The following is a 20,180-nucleotide window of genomic DNA, read 5'->3' on the forward strand; positions in this document are numbered from 1 at the left end:
AAGTGATGTATTTCAAGCTCTGGCACTTAAAAGGCTGAAATATTTAGAACAATTTAAAAATATAATAAAACTTTTACTGAGGTAATGATTTAGGTTTGCAAGTCAGGCCTACAGAATGAGAACTGTGTCCATTGCGCAAAGCTTCCAACGGACACACTACACCCATTTTCCTTTTCTTTAGGACTGTCAGTAGGTCTCACTGCAATTCTTCGGGATAAATTCAGTGTCTCATCTCCATGAGAGGTTATTTGGTATCTGAGGTATGTTTAGTAAAACATAAAAATAAAAAAGCACCAGCTGCTCAAAATGTCTAATATGTCATAAATCAACGCTATTCACACAATTTTTCACTGCCCTGCACCAAAATTGGATGATGCACAGTTTTCGGATATATTCATGTAGGTTTCAAACCAAATTGGGTACAAGTACTCAGAAGGAGACAAAATGGAAACTTCTACTTGTGGTTAGTGAAATTTACATATCAAGCGCCTGGTGCTTCAAGTATTCTTATACATAAAAAAAGGAAATTAAAGAAAATCTACACTTCAGAAGTAAAATAAAACATTTCCAAAAAGGTAAAATATGAGTAAGCCAGAAAGTAGATTACTCTGTAGAACTACACAATGACTGCTGGTGTCTGTCACTACTTTACATTCCTAAAATTAGCAGCAGAAAAGTGAAACTTCTGTACCTGTTACAGAGCAACTAAAATGTCTCATCCTAAATTAACTGAAGTAACAGGAAAATATTCTTCTCTTCACCAAATGACAGCTAGTGTGCTGACACATGAGGTAGACACACCATGGATGACCGTGACAGTAACGAGGGGAGAAAGGGCAGAACACCAATTGACTGGGATGCCTTCATGTAGTCTTTGGGACAAATGGTTATCAGTTCAAGTTACTTCTCAGAAGGCAGAATGTTTTTGGAAAGAGAAGACTTTAGGGCTGACGAGAGATGATAGAAAGCAATAGGCACATTTTTGCCTTCCACAAAAAGCCTTCAAAAACAAAGAGCTGCCACACGCATCACCTTGAGTCCAATTTCACACATCAATATCTTGAGATCCGAGTACTTATTGCGATACAGGGCCCAGCTGCCGAACTGACGCAAACTCGACAGCCTCATCGACCTATATGAAGTTCTGGAGGTCACGTCAGGAGATGCACATCTGGTCCATGCACTGTCATCGGCACTAGGACCTCAAAACGTGGTTGAGTTAATCCGACTTTAGGAATAAAGAATGAGGAATCTCTTAACAGTGGAAAACTTAGCTAATATACTTCTTCAGCTATCTTTTACAAATTCATGGACTACCCACCCCCCTTTTCTTGGTATTCATTTTTATTAAATATCCATCAGGATAACAAAATGCAATAAAAGAAGCAAAAATGTTCACAAATATGATTGAAGATGCAACGTGCCTTGTCAGGCAACAAGATTGTCATAAAGATGGCATCTGTGAGAATGTGCTATCCAAACCCACCCTTCCCTCCCCTCTCTCCCCCCCCCCCCCCCCACCCCACAGTGCTTTCTGGGACCACTTGGGCATTGTATACATGCAGTGTATAGATCTGGCTTATCCAACATAACACTAACTTCAAACTAAACTGCCAGCTGATCATACACAGAGGACCCATATTTTGGAAATCTAGCAAATATATCTTTCACATAAAAAAGCTAAAAGTTTTTGTTTTTTTACTTTGTTTTGTTTTTTTTTTTTTTACATCTTCTAGCATATTAATTTATCTACATTGTTTGAACTCCTGCATTGAATATTTTGAAAATCAAGTTAAATTCCAGAATAAATGTGAACTGTATTACTACAAATGTTAAATAAAAAAATGACATTTATAAATAAAACTGATAAAGGAAGAAGGATTCCTGAGTGAGAATTATCACCTAGTATGTGATTTAAAATTCAATTTAATCTTCAGTATAGTGTGCCCAGAGCTCCGGCGCAATTTATACCAAGTAGAGCAGGTCACCCCAAAATTGAGATACTGCAGATAAAACATCATTTCATCGCAGTTTTGTAATATTTAATTGTAAAATTTATCCTCTTAGACTCAATATGTAAGGTTGGAAAGTTCAACTTTGTAACTACAACAGTGGCCAAAATTGTGGAAAAAATAAAAAACAACCATTTTGAATGATTGATCATTAATAACACCAGTTTATTTTGTATTACTATAAATATTGCGTATTATTGGAAGCAATGTAATGTAGAATGTAATTTTATGAAATAATTCAGAGGACAGCAGTTAAAGTAAAGAAATGAAACACTGGAGAGAAAAAAACAAATACTGTAATGCTACAACTATGATCGAATTAGAAGAAAAATCACTATCAAAGGAAATGGCGCCAAACAAGGTATTTTGAAACTTTTGAAGTATAAGAATCAGTAACTAAAAAACAGACCAATCAGGACAGGATAAAGTGCACAACAGCAGGGTGGTAAAATAGTAATTAAAGACGGTCTTAGGCTATGTGCACATGTATTCTGGTCCACTGTGGATTTTTCTGCAGCGGTTTTGATAAATCCGCAGTGCAAAACGGTTGCGGATTCATCACGGATTTACCGCGTTTTTTCTGCGGATTTCACTGTGGTTTTCTAAAGGAGCAGCTGTAAAACCGCTGCGGAATCCGCAGAAAGTAGTGACATGCTGCGGAATGTAAACCGCTGTGTTTCTGCGTGTTTTTTTCCGCAGCATGTGCACAGCGGTTTTTGTTTCCCATAGGTTTACATTGTAATGTAAACTCATGGGAAACTGCTGCGGATCCCGCAGCGTTTTCTGCAGTGTGTGCACATACCCTAAGACTACGTTCCAACAATGAGCTTTTGGCGAGTTTCTAACATTACAGATTTCCAGCCCCATTTCTACACCTATGATGTATGTGAGGTTACTTGTATTTTTTCATTGCGTTTTTGAGTGCTTTACATGCGTTTTATCTTTTGTTGGCGTGTCATGTTTTAAACAAAGCTGCTTTGTCTTTTATACTTCCTGGCATTCGGCTTTGACAAAAGTTTATGGATAGTCATGTGTGGATTGCATGAGTTTTTGATGCATTTCCACCACAAACAAATTCTAAAAATGCATGTGCGTTTCTTTTTTTTTTATCTGTGGATTTTCCAAATCTAATGCAAGTCTAGGGGAAAATGTTGCAGATAAACCTTTGCTTACTCGCAGGAGACACCGAGTTGTTGCAGATTTCAAACTGAAGTTCAGTTAACACAGAATTAAAAAAATACATTTTTGATAGAACTGTAATCCAAGTGTTTTTGACTCACTGTGGACACACAGCCTAATAGTACATTCACAAACAGCTTTTGCAGTGTTTTTCTGCTGCCAAAACCTTCACTGATTTTACAAAGCAGCAAACAACGGAGCTTTTGGCGGCATTTTTTCTGTAGAATTATGTGTGATTTGCCTACAGTACACGTTAAAAGATTTATTCACCAAAAATGCTGCAAAAAAACGCAGCACAAACGTTATGTGGGATTTTTGCAGAGTCTCATTACTTTCAATAGGTAAACACTGACAAAATTGTCATGCTGCAAATTTTTCAAAAAAACGCCAGTGGTCATATACAGCCAGGGAAAAATCAGCGGTGTGCATGAAATTTATAAAATCTTGCTTTTGCCGCTACTGTACAATGCAGCTTCTTTTCCAACTAGAAAAAAACAGATGGAAACAAAAAAAAAAACACTGCTGCAAAAACACCACATGTGAACATACCCTAAGGCTACCTTTCCACATTGAGTGTCTCATGAATTATTGATGTTGCAGATTTTCTGCACCATTTCTGCTCCTAATAGCTAAATTGTGTTACTTGTATTTTTCCTATTGGTTTTCTAGTTTTTTTTTTTCCACAAGTGATTTTGTGTTTTGGCGAGTCATTGCTTTGCTTTTGAGATTTCCGGATATGGCTTTAATAGACTTTATTGATACAGAAATGTGGGGTTTACACTAGTGTATAGTTAATTTCCTCTGCAGAAACACATTAATAACACATATGGGACTCTCTCAAGCAGATTTTCTGCATCAAGCTCAATTTTATGGCAAAACACTGCAAGTAAAAACTAAGAGTACGTGGGGCGGCACGGTGGCGCAGTGGTTAGCACTGCAGCCTTGCAGCGCTGGAGTCCTGGGTTCAAACCCCACCAAGGACAACATCTGCAAAGAGTTTGTATGTTCTCTACATGTTTGCGTGGGTTTCCTCCGGGCACTCTGGTTTCCTCCCACCTTCCAAAGACATACTGATAGGGAATTTAGATTGTGAGCCCCATCGGGGACAGTGATGATAATGTGTGCAAAATGTAAAGCGCTGCGGAATATGTTAGCGCTATATAAAAATAAAGATTATTAAGAGTACCAGCAAAAGAAATTGACATGTTTTAGATTTCAAATGCAGTGCAGATCAGTTTACACAGAGAAAAAGAAAAAAAAACGCACAAGGGGCCATGAGATTTCTATAAATCCCATTCACTTTGCTGGCACTTTAAGACGCTGCATTTATTGCACAGATAAAACACTCAGCGTCACAAACTCACTACCTAAGGGTATTTGCACACAGTTATTTGAGCAGAATCTGAAAGGAAACTCCAAATACTGTTTTGTTTTTTACAGTTCTGCTCCAAACACTCAGTGTGGACATACCCTAAGGGTCTTTTACGCACAGCCGAACCCACAGTTTTAAAAGAGGAAGACGCTTCAGGAATTGTGGGCTGTATTTTTTCCAGAATTTTTTCTGGGGGGGATGGGTCGTTTCCGGAGTGCTTTTCTGTCATTTTGGCCTTCTGTTATTTTTTTAGCTATCCCATTGCCTGAAAAATGGTCAGGTCACCTCTTTTAACCATTTGGCATCTTTGGAAACCTAAAGATGTTAAAAACCTGAAAGACTGAGCATAAGTACAGCCATTTGATTTTACATATGTTCATTCTTTACAGTGTTTTCAGATGGGTTTCAGAGTGGACTCACCTGAAATATGTGTGCACATGCCATAACTAACAGAAGAAAATCATCTGAATGTATTGAAAGTGAACAGTCTTAAGCTGGTTTAAAGTTGAGGGAAAGGACTGTTCTGCACAGACGAAGAATGAATATATAGAAAAATGCTAGCAGTATACGATAAAAAAATGCAATTTTTATCACTAAGAGTGAAAAAATTACAACGGGTTAAAATTTAAGTAAACTGCATAGAGGAGGAATGGGATATAATCCTCTTGACTGAGGAGACCAGAATGCTCCTACTTGGGGGTGATACAGGAGAAGAATTAGTGAAGATTTGCATCCATGCTGCTGATCTGTGGACAAAATGTGTGGACAAAAGGTGTGGATAAAATTTGTGTGATTAATAGAACAATAAATGCCAAAAAACACATGCATGAAATATCTTAACTGAAACTAAAGGCTTCTGCATGTGATCTTTTGCAACATGATGAAGCTTTTACATTTCATGCATGTTGCTGCTGGGTGAATACAGAGGTTTCGGGATAATGAACGGCTACAATGGCCGGGAAACAGCCAGGGAGCCGACATATAACATATACATATGTTGGTAAGGGGTTAAGGCAGTCTTGCCTCTGAACAGTCTTTTAAATGACAGCCAAATCAGTGAAGGATTACTAACTGGCTGCTGTTTACTGCCACTGGTTGGTACATGTAAATGGTTCCATAGTTGTCAACTACTAGAACAACCCCGTATTGATCAAAATGTTTGGCCCCATAAAATAATAAAGCCTATACATGTTCGTCTCCCATGCTGGTGCAGTTTCCACGGTATCACCACTTGCTCTCCTGAGGCTCCTGTGTGGTTGATGCGAAACGTGACCCCTAAAGCCCAATCAGTGCTGGCATCACTGTCTCCATCTTCAGACAAATCGAACATGAAAGAGGAAGTTTGGGCTGCAGCAGCTCTCTGACTTCATGCTCATTTCAACAGGAAGCAGGCACAGTGACGTCAGCGCTGATTGGGCGCCGGCGTCACACCAACTGCACGGGATCCGTGGGAGAGCGAGTGCCGACACCACAAGAATGGCACAGGCACGGGAGGAGAGTATAAGCTTTTATTATTTTATCGGGGCGAAGAGAGGGATATGACCAGAAGTTGTCCAAGTAGTGTAGTTCTGTGTGTTGAATTCTTATCAATAACTGCTATACTACGGTACTATGAATTCTTTCAGAAAATGTGTTGCTATACATTCAACGTTTAGCTTTCCATTTATATATAATTTTAATGGTATTAAAAAAAAATATGGTGTTATGAGATATCAAGCATTAAAAATGCAGTTTTTCTGCCAAAAGGTTTCCACAATTTTGGCCACCTGTATCTGGGCCGATTTACATTTAGTGCCATTCGTAATCTAGTTTAGCACAAAGGAGGGAGGCATAACAAAACATCACCATTATTGATGGCTGTCCTAAAATGTCAGCTCCAGTTGCCACCATTAATCCGATTGTATAAAGTAATTATTATTTTTTTACCAATATAGTAACATGAGGCAACTGATGTTATATGGTGTCAAACCTACACCACATCACATCAGAAGATACCAGGAATTAAAACATGAGCACTCTCAAAGACAGAGGTGAACTTAAAACTTGCTTCTGAACACAAGATTGAACTATGCTAAAACCTAACATGTCTTAGCCAACTGTCCTGTAAAATCATTACTGTCTCAAGCACTTTTTCATATCCAGCACCATTAGCCGAGGAACAGAGATCCTGGTGCTGAAGTGATGCAGAGGATAGGGGTACCACAAACGTCCCCAGAGTTCCCCATGTACATGTGTGAATGAACAAGAAAAGGATTGCTGCCATCAATCAAACAAGATCTTGATGACGCAGCGGTTTGAAGTTTACCTCTCATGTTAACAAAACTTGGGGAAGGGACAGATAATGATGCAGGTCTACTGCATATGTATGCTCCCAAAACACCAAACAGTAGGTCAGAGCTGACGCTCCAAGGCAGGCTGATCACCGGGTCTTCGCCTAGTAGTCTTCCTGCCCATTGATGAATTTATGTAATGCCTTCAGATCATGAGGTAAAAATTGGTTGTGAAACCTTTCGTTAAGGTGAGGTAAGCGGAGTTGAAGTCTTCCTGTAAGCTGAGGTAGGTACGGTTGTGTAACGCTTTCTCGCAGAGGAGGTAAGTAGTATCATCATGCTTATCCCTCCTATTCAGAGGGACCAGCTGGTGGAGGGCTCAGCTCCTGGGGTTCCCCTGGAGGAAGTGGGGCTTTGAGACGCTTGGGAGGTATTGCTGCTGCCACTTCCCCCGCTTTGCCCAGTGTAGCCAGCAATTAAAGGAACAGGCTTCTGAGCATATAAAATGCCTACAAGAGAAAATATTTACATACAAGAATTACAAGATATATGCAAAGGAGTGCTTTGTACACGCTTATTTTTTAAATTCATTCACATCCTAAACTAAAGGCCATTTAAAGGGAACCTGTTGTGTGAAAAAACGCTATTAAACCTTCACCAGGGTCCAATTTCAGTTTGTATTTTTTCCTCCTTTTCTACCGAGCCATAACTTTTTTATTTTTCCGTCAATATAGACGTGTGAAAGCTTGCTTTTTTGTGGGGCGAGTTGTACTTTTGAATGATACCATTCATTTTACCACATAGTATACTGGAAAAGGGGGAAAAAATTCCAAGTGCTGTGAAATCACAAATAAAAAGGGCAATCCCACAATTTTTTATTTTAACCATGTTCACTATATGGTAAAACTGACCTGGCAACATGATTATCCAGGTCAGTACAAGCATGCAGATGCTAAACATGGTTAGGTTTATTTATTTATTTATTTTTTAACTGAAGTGGTGAAAAAAAATGTGAGAAATTTGCATGAAAAACATGTTTGTTTTTGTTGCAATTTAGCAATGCGAGGGCTTATTTTTTGTGCCCTGAGCGGAATGTGGTTTTTTTTTTTTTTACGGATACCATTTTGGATAAAATACGATATTTTGTTAAACTCTTATTGCAATGTTACGGCAGGCAAAAAAATAGAATTAGACCTACCGATAATTCGGTTTCTAGGAGCCTTCCACGACAGCCCAGGAGGTTGTTTCCATATCCTAATGGGGGACAGGAAGCACAAGAGTTTAAAAGCCCCTCCCACTAACCAGTGACTTACGACTGATACCATAGCACCGGTTACCTTTTAGGTTCTCAGAAAAATATCCAAGAATGTCAGGGGGGAATTAATGCTGTCGTGGAAGGCTCCTAGAAACCGAATTAACGGTAGGTCTAATTCTATTTTCTCCAGTTGCCTTCCGCGACAGCCCAGGAGGAATGCCAACCAATTCTGTATTTAGGGAGGGACCACAGCTTGGAGACTAGACTAGATCTCTATAATGTTTAGTAAAGGTGTGTAGAGGAGACCATGTTGCAGCCCTGTAAATCTGCTCCGTGGATGCACCAACCCTTTCAGCCCAGGAGACGGAAGTAGATCTGGTGAAATGAGCCTTTAGGCCTGCAGGTACCGCGACATTCTGAGCTAAATACGCTTCAGTTATGGCCTTTTTTATCCAGTTGGCAATGGTATTCTTTGCTACTTTTTTGCCTTTGTTTCGGCCAGATAAATGAACGAAGAGATTTTGGTCATTTCTGAAAGATTTAGTTTGTTCTAAATAGTATAAGACTATGCGACGTACATCCAAAGTATGGAATCTATGTTCTTCCGGATTTGTAGGATTGTGACAGAACGATGGGAGGACTATGTCCTGTGATCGGTGAAACTCTGACACCACCTTTGGAAGAAAACATGGATCAGGTCGGAACACAATGGATTTGTCTCTTATGCTGAGATAAAGTTACCTGATTGAAAGGGCTTGTATTTCCCCCACTCATCTCGCAGTAGATATGGCAACTAAGAAGGCTGCTTTGCAGGATAGGAGCTGAGAGGAACAAGAAGATAATGGCTCAAATGGAGGAGCCGTAAGACCTTTTAGGACTAGGTTTAAGTCCCATGATGGTACAAAGATTGGTTGTTTTGGATGATGTCTTGATGCTGAGACCATAAACCTTTTTATCCAATGATGACCTGCAAGGTTTTGGTCGAAGACAGAACTCAAGGCTGATACTTGAACCTTCAATGTACTCTGCTTTAACCCCAATTCCAGCCCTTTTTGTAAAAAGTCTAATATTTGAGAGATATTAGGGTGGAAGGGGTCAGGATTACAAGGGTGACACCACGAGTAGAACCTTTTCCAAATTTTGCTATATATAGCATTAGTGACAGGTTTCCTGGATTTTTGCAAAGTGGAGATCACGGATTCCGGGAGTCCTTTAGCTCTTAGCACCTGGGCTTCAGTAGACAGGCTGCCAGGTTGAATTTTTGGGGGTTCGGATGATGAAAGGGACCCTGAAGTAGAAGATCGTCTGATGTTTGTAGAAAGACTGGACCATCTACTTGTAATTCCATGATGAGATGGTACCAGCTCCTCTTCGGCCATGCTGGAGCTACCAGGATAGTCGGGACCTGATCGTCTCGGATCTTCCGGAGGGTCTTTGCAAGCAATGGTATTGGAGGAAATACATACGCTAACTGGAACCTCCATGTATGGGCAAAAGCGTCCACTCTCTGAGATTTGTCTCTGGGGTCTAGAGAGAAGCAAGTCTACCTGTGCATTCCAACTTGAAGCTAACAGATCTATGTCGGGAAGGCCCCATCTGCTCATCAGCATCCTGAAAACGTCTGTCTTCAGGCTCCATTCTCCTGGTTGTAAGTCGTGACGACTTAGGAGATCTACTTGAACATTTACCAACCCCTTGAGGTGTATTGCTGATAATGAGAGATGTTTTTATGCCCAGCAAAAAATTCTGCTTGATACAACTCTCAGGTAGTTGAACTTCGGACTCCCTTGGTGTTTGAGATGCGCTACAGTCGTTATATGGTCCGAGTACACTCTGACATGTTGACCTACGATTAGACTGTTTGCAGCTAGAAGGGCCTTCTCCACCGCCATAAATTCTCTGAGGTTGGAAAAATTGGAGCTTTCTTTCTGATTCCAGTGTCCCTGGAATGGGAATTGCGATTCAACAGTACCCCAGCCTCTTCGACTGGCATCTGTTGTTACTGTCACCAGTAGAGTTTGTATTCAGTCCACACCTTTGAGAAGGTTTGTTTGGATCACCCACCAGGTTAAGGAGGCTTTTACCCTCCCTGGAGTGTAGACTCTTCTGTTTAGGAAGTTTGGATTGGCATTCCAGTTTTCCAGAATGTGCGCCTGCAGAACTCTGGAATGGGCTTGAGCCCACTGGAGTGACTGTATGCAGGCAGTCATAGATCCTAGAAGAGACATCGCTGTCCGCAGAGTAGGGGACCTTTGTTTTTTGAAGTCTAGAACTTTGGATATCAAGTTCTTCCGGTGATCTTCTGGTAAGAAAGATTTTTGGTTTTCCGAGTTCAAAAGGACCCCCAAAAACTTTATCATTTTTGATGACAAAAGATGAGACTTCTTTAGATTGGTTACCCAACCCAAGAGTTGTAGAATGTTCAGAGTTCTGGAAACCCTCTGAAAATTTCGGCGGAAGGACCAGTGATTAGAAGGTCGTCCAGGTAAGGTACTATGGCGACATCTTGGTTCCTGATACGAAATACGGCTTCCGCCAGGACTCTGGAGAAAACCCTTGGGGCTGAGGAGATCCCGAAGGGAAGAACATTCTACTGAAAATGTAGAATCTTGTGATTCAACTGAACCGCAAATCTCAGATACTATCTGTGACAAGGATGTATCGGGGTATGAAAATAGGCATCCTTGAGATCTATTGTTGCCACATACGAATGAGGAGCTATCAGAGGGATGGCTGATTTTACTGACTCCATTTTGAATTTGCGGTAGGTGATGTATTGATTGAGAGCCTTTAGATTATTATAATCCGGGCTTGTCCGGAGGGCTTTTTTACCATGAATATACGGGAATAATGCCCCTTTCCCTGTTCGTTTACTGGGACCATAGAAATTGCTCTCGAGGTCATCAGGTCTTGTAATCCTGACATCAATTTTTGAGTCTCCTAAGATGACGGGGAGGTGACTCTTAGGATCCTGGGAGGGGGGCTTCGAACTCTATAAAAAGACCCTGCTGGATAACACTTAAGGCCCAAGGGCTGTTGGAGATATTCCGCCAACTGTGAACAAAGTTCGAAAGCCTCCCCCCTACCGGATCGGAGTCATTGCTTTTCTTGCTGTGGCTGCTGGGGAATAAGGATATTTTTGGGTTTCCCCTTGGCATAACTCCATCTACCAGTTTTCCCTTTGCCCTTAGCGTGGGAGGGCTGAGACTGGGAGGGCCGAAAAAAAACGCTTTCTGGGAGGTCTCTGTTCAGGAAGAGTCTTTTTCCTGTCCGTGGCTTTTTCCAGCATATCATCTAATGAAGGTCCGAAAACATAGTCTCCTTTAAAGGGGATGGAGCACAATTTTATTTTTGAAGTTGGTTGGTTGTTCCTTCCCGGGGAAAGGCCTGGCTATTCACTGCCTGCGTTGAGAAACACGTGATGGTGTCTCCGCAGCTCCTCTACATGCATTTGCATATTTGGGGGCAGTGTTCTGGATCACTGCGTTGAGAAACACGTGATGGTGTCTCCGCGGTGTTGGATGTTTTGGTCTCCACGAGGTCAATCATCCGTGCCTTTATAGACTTTCTACTAGGCACTGCTCCTGATAGCCAGTTTCCTACTCCACACTGATGAGGGGCAAAAACCCCGAAACAGCTGTCTGTGGATGGATACCATGCTTGGCATAGGTGGTTTTCCTTTATTGGATGCTGCCCTTCCCTTGGTTGTTCCTTCCCGGGGAAAGGCCTGGCTATTCACTGCCTGTGTTGAGAAACACGTGATGGTGTCTCCGCAGTTCCTCTACATGTGTTTAAAGTCTGACGGGGTGGTTAGCCTTTTCTCTGGAAGTTCCTACTCATTATTGGCGGCACGGTGGCGCAGTGGTTAGCACTGCAGCCTTGCAGAGCTGGAGTCCTGGGTTCGAACCCCACCAAGGACAACATCTGCAAAGAGTTTGTATGTTCTCTCCGTGTTTGCGTGGGTTTCCTCCGGGCACTCCGGTTTCCTCCCACATTCCAAAGACATACTGATAGGGAATTTAGATTGTGAGCCCCATCGGGGACAGTGATGATAATGTGTGCAAAAAATGTAAAGCGCTGCGGAATATGTTAGCGCTATATAAAAATAAAGATTATTATTATTATTATTATTGATCATATCAATGATACTCTTATGTACGGGAAAGCCAATCTGTTTTATTGGTATTGTATGCCAAATAACATCCTGTATAGTCTGAGGAACGGGTTACTCTTTTAGCCCCATAGTATTCCGCACTGCGGACACCAATTCTTCAATATGTTCAGAAGAAAAAAGGTATTTTCTGATTTCAGAAGTTTTATGAGGTAAGACATCTTCCCATTTAACTGAGGATGACGCATAAGAGCCATCAGATTCTGAGTCAGAATATTCCTGGATCTTTCTTTTCTTGGGAAGCGATGGACCAGGTGAGGGTGGTGGTGGCGGCGGGGGAGGGGCAAACGTGGCTAAAGAGGTTTGAACCTCCTGTCTAACCAAGGAACGTATCTCTTCAATTAGTGAAGGATGTTCAGCCCGGATTATTTTGTCCGTACAGGGTTGGCACAATTTTTTCTCCCATTTTAAGGGCAATTTTTCATTACATGTAGCGCATTTCCGTTTAATGGTGGATTTATGGACAGGCTTGTCTCCCTAAAACAAGAGAGGGAGCAGTATGAGAAGGTATACTAAGACCCACCCTTAAATGGGACCCGTTCCTGCCACACTTACTGGGGCTTGGGGAGCGCTGGGCTCTGCAGCTGCAGGGCAACACGTATTCTCCATGCTGAGCAGGCTTACCTGAGAAGTCTTCTGCAGATTTATATAGGAAATAAACGCTGCCACAGCGCCTGGTAATTAGCCGTCCCCTCCCCCTCCACAGTCCCAGGCAGGCGTGCGAGGATGCAGCGTGCCTCACACACTGTTCGGAGGTCCAGAATCCCGGACGTAGTAACGCTCCTGTACAGGAGCGCCGACCCGGAAGTGAAGCGCCGAAGCACCATGTGACTTCCAGGTCGCCGAACAGCGCGCACAGGAGGGGGAGACGCCGGAGAGCTCAGGGAGGCCTCCGGCAGGGGATCGCTGGTCCACTTTACCCCCGCAAGGGGACGCAGGAGGACCAGGAATGCGGTCCCAGAATCTGGAGGAGACGGGAGCAGAAACAGAGGAGGAAGTCCGGGGCCCGACCACCACTGCCCGGCACAAGATTAAGGTACCACTGCCAGAGCCGGCCACGCAGCGTACCAGGAACCTCTCCATGCCCCATGGGGAACAGGAAAGACACTGGTTAATGGGAGGTGGGAGGGGCTTTTAACCTCTTGTGCTTCCTGTCCCCATTAGGATATGGAGACAACCTCCTGGGCTGTCGTGGAAGGCAAATAGAGAAAAAATTTCTATAGATTTTTTTTTTTTTTTCATTACATCGTTTTCAGATCAGATTAATTTATTTTCTATTTTGATAGATCGGATATATCTGCATGTTAATAGCGTTTTTTTCACGTGACAGGTGCCCTTTAAAAAGGAGGGGAAGTCTCATCATTAACCCTTTTTCTTAGAGATGGTGGCCCAGTGCACAGCTCATCAGAATGAGTCTGGTTTTAGATGCCCACGACAATCCATTGTTATCACTGGGACAAACCGCAGGCAGCTGTACACGGCTGTAGGGGAAATGTAATATTATATGCTTGCCATTAAAATACATGCTCTGTGTTACTGCCTGTCCACTCCCGTGCCCCCCCCTTCTAGGATATAACGTATGCTTACGGAAACATCTTAAGGGTGTACTCACACGACCGTTGCGAGGGTCACACATGGTGTGTATGGAAAATCGCTCATGTGCACATGGATGGAAAAAACAGTCGAGTAAATAAATTTTAAGGTTGGCTTATGCCATTCTTGTTAAAATGCAATGACGCAATGCAAGCTGAAAGTCTAAAAGTTGCTGATTTATTTGTCTGAGCTGCTCTGCCATTTTTGTGATATTTTTTTAATGACAAAAAAGGTTTAGTAAAAATGTTATTTTTAATATTTAAAAAAATTATTTTGTGGGGGGTGAAGAGGGGGTTGGTATCTGCAAATGTTGATGCTACAAATTACTAACTGGGAATATTTGACCTGACCATGTCTAAATATGCTCCAACTCACCTGTGTACATTGTGCCATTTATTTCAATGGACATGTTGATGCTGCCAGTGCCCAGGTTGAGTGAAGTGTCCTGCCGATCCTGTGCTGCTGGGAAATGACTGAGCATTACTTCAACATTTCACAAGTTTAATAGCTTCACAAGTACCTAGGCTCCAATAGCAGGCATTATCAGAAAAGTCTACTCACCCTTCCCATTGATCTTTAGTTTCATTGGTATCTGCCGGGCCATGTTCAGCAAGTTGTGCTGAAATGCTTGCTGCATGAGCCTCTGCTGTTCTTCTACTGAGGGCCGAGATGCCCGCTTCTCTGGAGGCTCACCAGACTCCGGCCTCTCCTTCAGCAGTTCCACTGAAGAGGTCCGCACTCCTGTAGGAGTCTGCTGCATACTCAAAGCCCCAGAGGCCATAGATATGCGGTTTGGCAAAATGCTTACAGGACTATCACCTAGAATGGATAAATGTTACAGCAGTTAGATTTTGGCTTTAGTCTGTTAACCAAAGGCAATTAAAAAACAGGTAGGTCCATGACTTACAGATTATCACTGCCATACAGTGGAAGTAAAGCTAATGAATGGAGATGGGCAGACCATCTACTGCCTGTACAAACCACTTGGATGTGACAGACCAGAAGTGAAGTAGTGGGGTCAAGGAAGAGAGCACAGGTTTTTTTTTTTACAGTATTTTTCAATTTGGCCTGCTGTAGGCTTAGTGGATGAAGAGGTTGCAGCTGCACCCAGATCCAGCAGTCAAGAGGGCACAAAAGCACCCATGCAAGAAGACCAATTTACTATTAGAGACCCATAACAGCTGGGGGACTTGTAGGAAATTCATTGTAGGGAATTTGAGTTCCCTCAAAAGATCTAAACTGATTATTCATTGATTGCACCTAAGAAACATCACCTCCCCATTCTCCTTACTGATGTAAACTGCAGTCACTACACTTCTAAAACCTCGATTGCTAAACTTTTGTTCCACTTGAAGCCCCTCTGCTGCCCGCATACCAGCAATATAACACTGGCTGGTGGCCCGAATGCATCCATCTAGATGGCAATGGACTTCTGATTTACCCACATGACTGATTTCCCCAGCTCCAGTCTCCTCTACACAGGTGCTGAAAGCTTTCAGTGTTTGACCAGAAGAGGGCAGAGCTGGACCATTAATATGGTATGGGCAGGAATGGGGCTAAAAATGCAACAAAAAGGTAAGAGTTGTGATGAGCAAAAGTGCTCGACAAAAGTGTTATCCGGGCATGCATGTGTGCTAACAGTGTCTTTGGCGTGCTCAAAAATTATGTCAGAGACCCCGAGGCAGAAACTTTAGACTTTTTTATTCAGTTTCAATGTGAGCCGTTTTCTTATTCTATATACTCATGGAGGTCTCATGTATCCCTACTGATATTACATTATGCACCTCATAGGAGCCAAAGATAAGGTAAAGCAGTACATCAATATACCACAATACATATTTATATACAGGAACGTACACACCATAGCATATAAATATTTTAATACAAATGTATGTATTAAATAAAACTAACTAAAATGCACATGAGCTAATCAGATACAGTAGGTTTAAAAATAAATAGGGAACTTGCTTGATAAGAATAAAGCATGATAAGGGTTCCCTAGAGCCATGTTCCAACTCATATCCAACTCATCCTTCATATTCTTTGCTATTATGTAAGGCAACGAGAATTTGGTCATGCTGTTCTCCTGATCACCAGTAGGGGGAACTAAAGGAAAGGATAAAAAGCAATCATGTACTAAGCTCGAAAGCTGGAGCGTACAAAAAAAACACCTCACAAGCCAGACTGAGGGTTTAGACCTATATTTCCAGATTCATGTTGGATACTTTAAAAATAGACCGGGAGTTTTCTGACATTTACCTCTGCTTATTATTAACAGTCTGACTGGACAATGGCTTAATAGGAATCCGATAGATGCTGCCATACTTTAGTCTGAACTATGGGCAGAATCATTCAGACCATGGCTGCGTTATTGCATTATGTGGCATCGTTTCAGAGAAAACACTTCAGAACATCGACCAGGGACTATAGCCTTGACTTGCCAAGATCGGCGTTGTTCACACAAGTCTAGATGAGGGGGCTTTGTAGAGCCAAGACGCCACAGAATTATTTAGAGGCGCAGGCCTTTTTACGAATCAGGTGCATCCTAAAAGTGGCACGTGGCTTTCCACAAATCTTACTCCAGTCAGAGACATAAGATTTGTGGCTTAAGGTACGCCAAGGATTGTCAGGACTGAGACGTGTAGGCGTTGCCGCACCCTGTCCCACCCGTTAGCTCCGCTCATTTTAGCTAGCCGAATCTAGTGAAAAAAGGCCAAAATATTTGGCTACCTTTCAGAAGGTTTTACCCCAGATTTCTGATGTAGCAACTTTGATGAATTGCGGCCTTTATGTCATAGTGGGTCCCTTGCGGCTTGTCCCTGCCTCAATACCCTGGTCAGACAGGACTCTCCCTGTGCACACACATAGGGACAGACCCACTCAGAAGAGTGGGGTGAGGCTTCAGGGGACCTAATCATGGCTTATCTACACATTTTCTCTGACACTCCACAGCGTTTCAGAATAAAATATCCACAACTGCAATAATGAAGCTACTGTCTGATTCATGCTGCTCATGGTACAGGTAACACAAATCAGATGCCAGGTTCCGGAAAAAAAAAAAAAAAAAAAAAAAAATAATATCAAAATGCTTAAATCCTGATTTTGGATAGACAAACATGTTAATGTGTCTATAGGCTAATCATCGCTTCTATCACTAACCTAAAAGTCAAGGGGTTTTGGGATAATGTACTAGGTAATAGGTCAAGTGCATTTAGTTTCTCCATGTGTATAGCACAAATACAGCAAAAAACGACAGAACTGTTTATTCTAAATGTTACCCTATTGATCCTCACTATACCAGCCTACGAGGCAATGGAGTAAAAATTGTGACGCAACCACAAAATAAACAAGATTATAGTGTGGAAGATCAAAGGACACAAACTCACAGTTGATTACATTTATTGGGTATTTCACTGTAAGGGTATGCTCTAAGGGGCTCCAACTAAGCAGCTTTCCAGATGGAAAATCAATTGCAATTTACAGCTTTAGAGTTTGAGGGTTAAGAAATCATATGCAATGCTGCAGAGACTATTCATTGAGCAAACCGACAGGCACATGTCAATTTATGCTGCAAATATTACAGCATATGTCACTTAACAGCATTATTTTCAAAGCAATATCTGCAGTGGTATTTATACATGTGGATTTTGCCGCAAGGGGTTCGCAGTATAAATGCCCCAATGTGAACATAACCCTAAAAAGCATGTAATCTGTGATAATTTAGGATACAGCCAAGCTGTACATCAGTGTTTCTGATGCATTAGGCTAGGGTCACATTGCGTTAGTGCAATCCGTATAGCGCTAGCGGATTGCGCTAATGCAATGTTTTTAACGGGGCCGCGTCCCGGGGTCGTGGTAACGTCCCCGCTCGCGCAGATCCCCGATCTGCGAGAGTGGGGAACGGACCGCGGGCGCGTCGCTAGTGCGTGCCGAACATGGCACGCGCTAGTGCTGCGCGTTCCCATTGCCGTGAATGGGCGCGCTAACGGACGCGTTGCACGGTGTTAGTTTCGCCGTGCAACGCTGTCCGTTAGCGCGTTCCCATTAACGCAATGGGAACCTAGCTTTATTGATCATGAGTAGTGGACAACCCCTCAAAGCTCTGCATTTACAACAGAAATTATGTCATACAAATCCCTTTTAGTTGGGCGATCCATTTTGTGTCAGGGTATATACAGTCTATTAATCATAAAATTAGATGTAACTTGAAAGAAAAAAAAAGGGGGATAAAAAGGAGTTGATATTGAACCTTTTTAACACTCCATGCAAGAATGAATGAAAGAACAGAGGCAGGGTTTGCTGAGTATATCTCACGGCAGCACTGACCTTTCTTCAGTGGAGTAACTGGTGACATGCGTGATGTTGGGTGCACGCCAAGCATGGGCACAGGAAGTTTCGGAGCTCCCAAGAGAGGAGTGGGTCCTGCTGGAGTTGGGGAGTAGCTAAAAGAGGTAGTGCCATAGCTGGGACGTCTGCCTTCTCTTCGGTTCCCATCTATTGCAGCTTGCAACTCTGCTGGAGAGCTGAGAGATTTCTTCTCACACTCATAGAGATAAAGGTACTTCATGTATCTGACAAAATAGAATGAATGCATCATGTCAAGAACAACCCTCCTCTGCATCTCACTGTGCACATATTTTATATGGACATTACTTCTGATATCGACATCTGGACAGGCACAGAAATAATTGACAATTTTGCTTCCTAAAAGTCGCAGTGACATTCCACTGAATAATTCAATATTTATGGTCAGGGGGCGCACAGTTTTGCACAGTCAATAATAAGAAAGCCATTTCCAATTTTTAATGATACAGCAAAAATCCACTCCGATTTATAGAAGCGACCGATTAGCAGTAGCACCCTCTCCCAAAACCGATGTGAGATAACCAAGTTATTAAAGGGGTAGTCCGGTCTAAAGTTAAAAGTCTGCAGTCACTGTGTGCAGATTTATGAATCCCCCCACCAGCGCATGCACAGTATGCTACAGGGATTTGCTGGATTCTCAGCTGGGACTGGCGGTGCTGTACACAATATGCATGCTACCGGGCAGGAGCCGTCTAGTGGGCGCAGACTCGCTATATACCAGTGTACTGACTCAGGCCCTGCCCACTAGACCGCGTCTTCCCAGGACTATGCTAATGGCATACAACACAGCAGTTTAAGTGCTGCAGTGATTTGGAGCTACAGCATGTTCACGCTTTTTTATCCCCCAGGCATTTTTGAGTGGACGCTCAGAAAATGCTTCAAGACCATATTCCTTTTTTTTTTTCCACAAATAACTTACTGTGCATATATTTAGAAAATAGGATGGCTAGAGAAAAAAAAATTACCAGAAGGTGGTGGTTCTTTTAGCATTTTGCTACATCTTTTTTTTTTTTTTTTTTTTTTTAATTGTTCAATAGCTTTAAAAAAATATATACTAAAAGACAGCTTAAAAAAATGCTCCCAAATAATTAAAAAGTTTGTAGTGAACGCAAACAATTGTTAAAAAGCTTCAAGATCCACACAAAAAAAGCATTTCCACGAGTAATTTCAGCTTGAAAACTTCAGTTTTTGCCTGCCTGAAAAAAATGTGAGCATGATCATCTTCTGGCTGTAAGGTTATGTAATACAGCTGGCACCTGCCTGATATTAAGCAGTCTCAAGCTCTAGAGCTGGATTCATACTTTCCTTAGAGACCCATGATGAAAATGTATGTAATCGGTGGTTAAGGAGTGAAATATATTGATAACGTTTTTTATGGTAAAAAACACGTAATGTATCCGATTTGCGCCCTAGTTTTACCATGGTACTCACTGTGTACGCAGGGTGAAGGCCGCACTGGTAATGGAGGTTGGTAAGTTCAGTCCCTTGGTGATCTCTCTCCAGATTTTCTTATTGATGACTTCGACAAGGCCTCCCTTCTCAGTCACAAGCTTGTACAGCATATACAGGTCCAGCAACTGCTTGGCCATGATGGGAATTCGACTGATAGGGGTGCCTGGTTCAATCAAAGGAGGAAAGGAAAACAGCAGCTTTTAATAATGTCCAACGGGCAGAACGACTAAATACTTACCTGCTATAGGCTGAACGTATTCGTTACACCACGTATCACCAACATGGAAAGCAGTGTTTAGTTTCCTTTTTATCCAGAAAAAGACAATTCATATTTGTCGATTATACTTGATAAGTGTCAGACTATTATAAGGAAATGACTGGTGGCACAGGGGCGCTGCCCATCTCTTCCTATGACACCTAGCCGATCCTACACAAATGTCTATTGCTGCGGGCACAACGTTTTTCAGAATAAGAGGCATCTTAGATAATGCGACTTGCTGAGTCAGTCACC

At 42.2% G+C, this 20,180-nt stretch overlaps 1 protein-coding gene across 1 annotated transcript in view; it reads right to left on the reverse strand.

The window, feature by feature from the left end:
- Window positions 1–1,706: 1,706 nt before the first annotated feature.
- ARID3B (AT-rich interaction domain 3B) overlaps window positions 1,707–20,180 on the reverse strand; it is an 83,631-nt gene continuing 65,157 nt past the window's right edge. Inside the window, exons 5-9 of the mRNA XM_069765724.1 lie at window positions 19,649–19,832; window positions 18,179–18,423; window positions 14,414–14,671; window positions 14,228–14,311; window positions 1,707–7,342 (exon numbers count right to left, since the gene is read on the reverse strand). Of these exons, the coding sequence (XP_069621825.1) occupies window positions 7,188–7,342; window positions 14,228–14,311; window positions 14,414–14,671; window positions 18,179–18,423; window positions 19,649–19,832 (926 nt within the window). The 3' untranslated portion in view covers window positions 1,707–7,187. The remainder of the gene's footprint in view (window positions 7,343–14,227; window positions 14,312–14,413; window positions 14,672–18,178; window positions 18,424–19,648; window positions 19,833–20,180) is intronic.

Source organism: Ranitomeya imitator, chromosome 4 (assembly GCF_032444005.1).
Source record: "Ranitomeya imitator isolate aRanImi1 chromosome 4, aRanImi1.pri, whole genome shotgun sequence".
In the NCBI taxonomy this organism is placed as follows: Eukaryota; Metazoa; Chordata; class Amphibia; order Anura; family Dendrobatidae; genus Ranitomeya; species Ranitomeya imitator.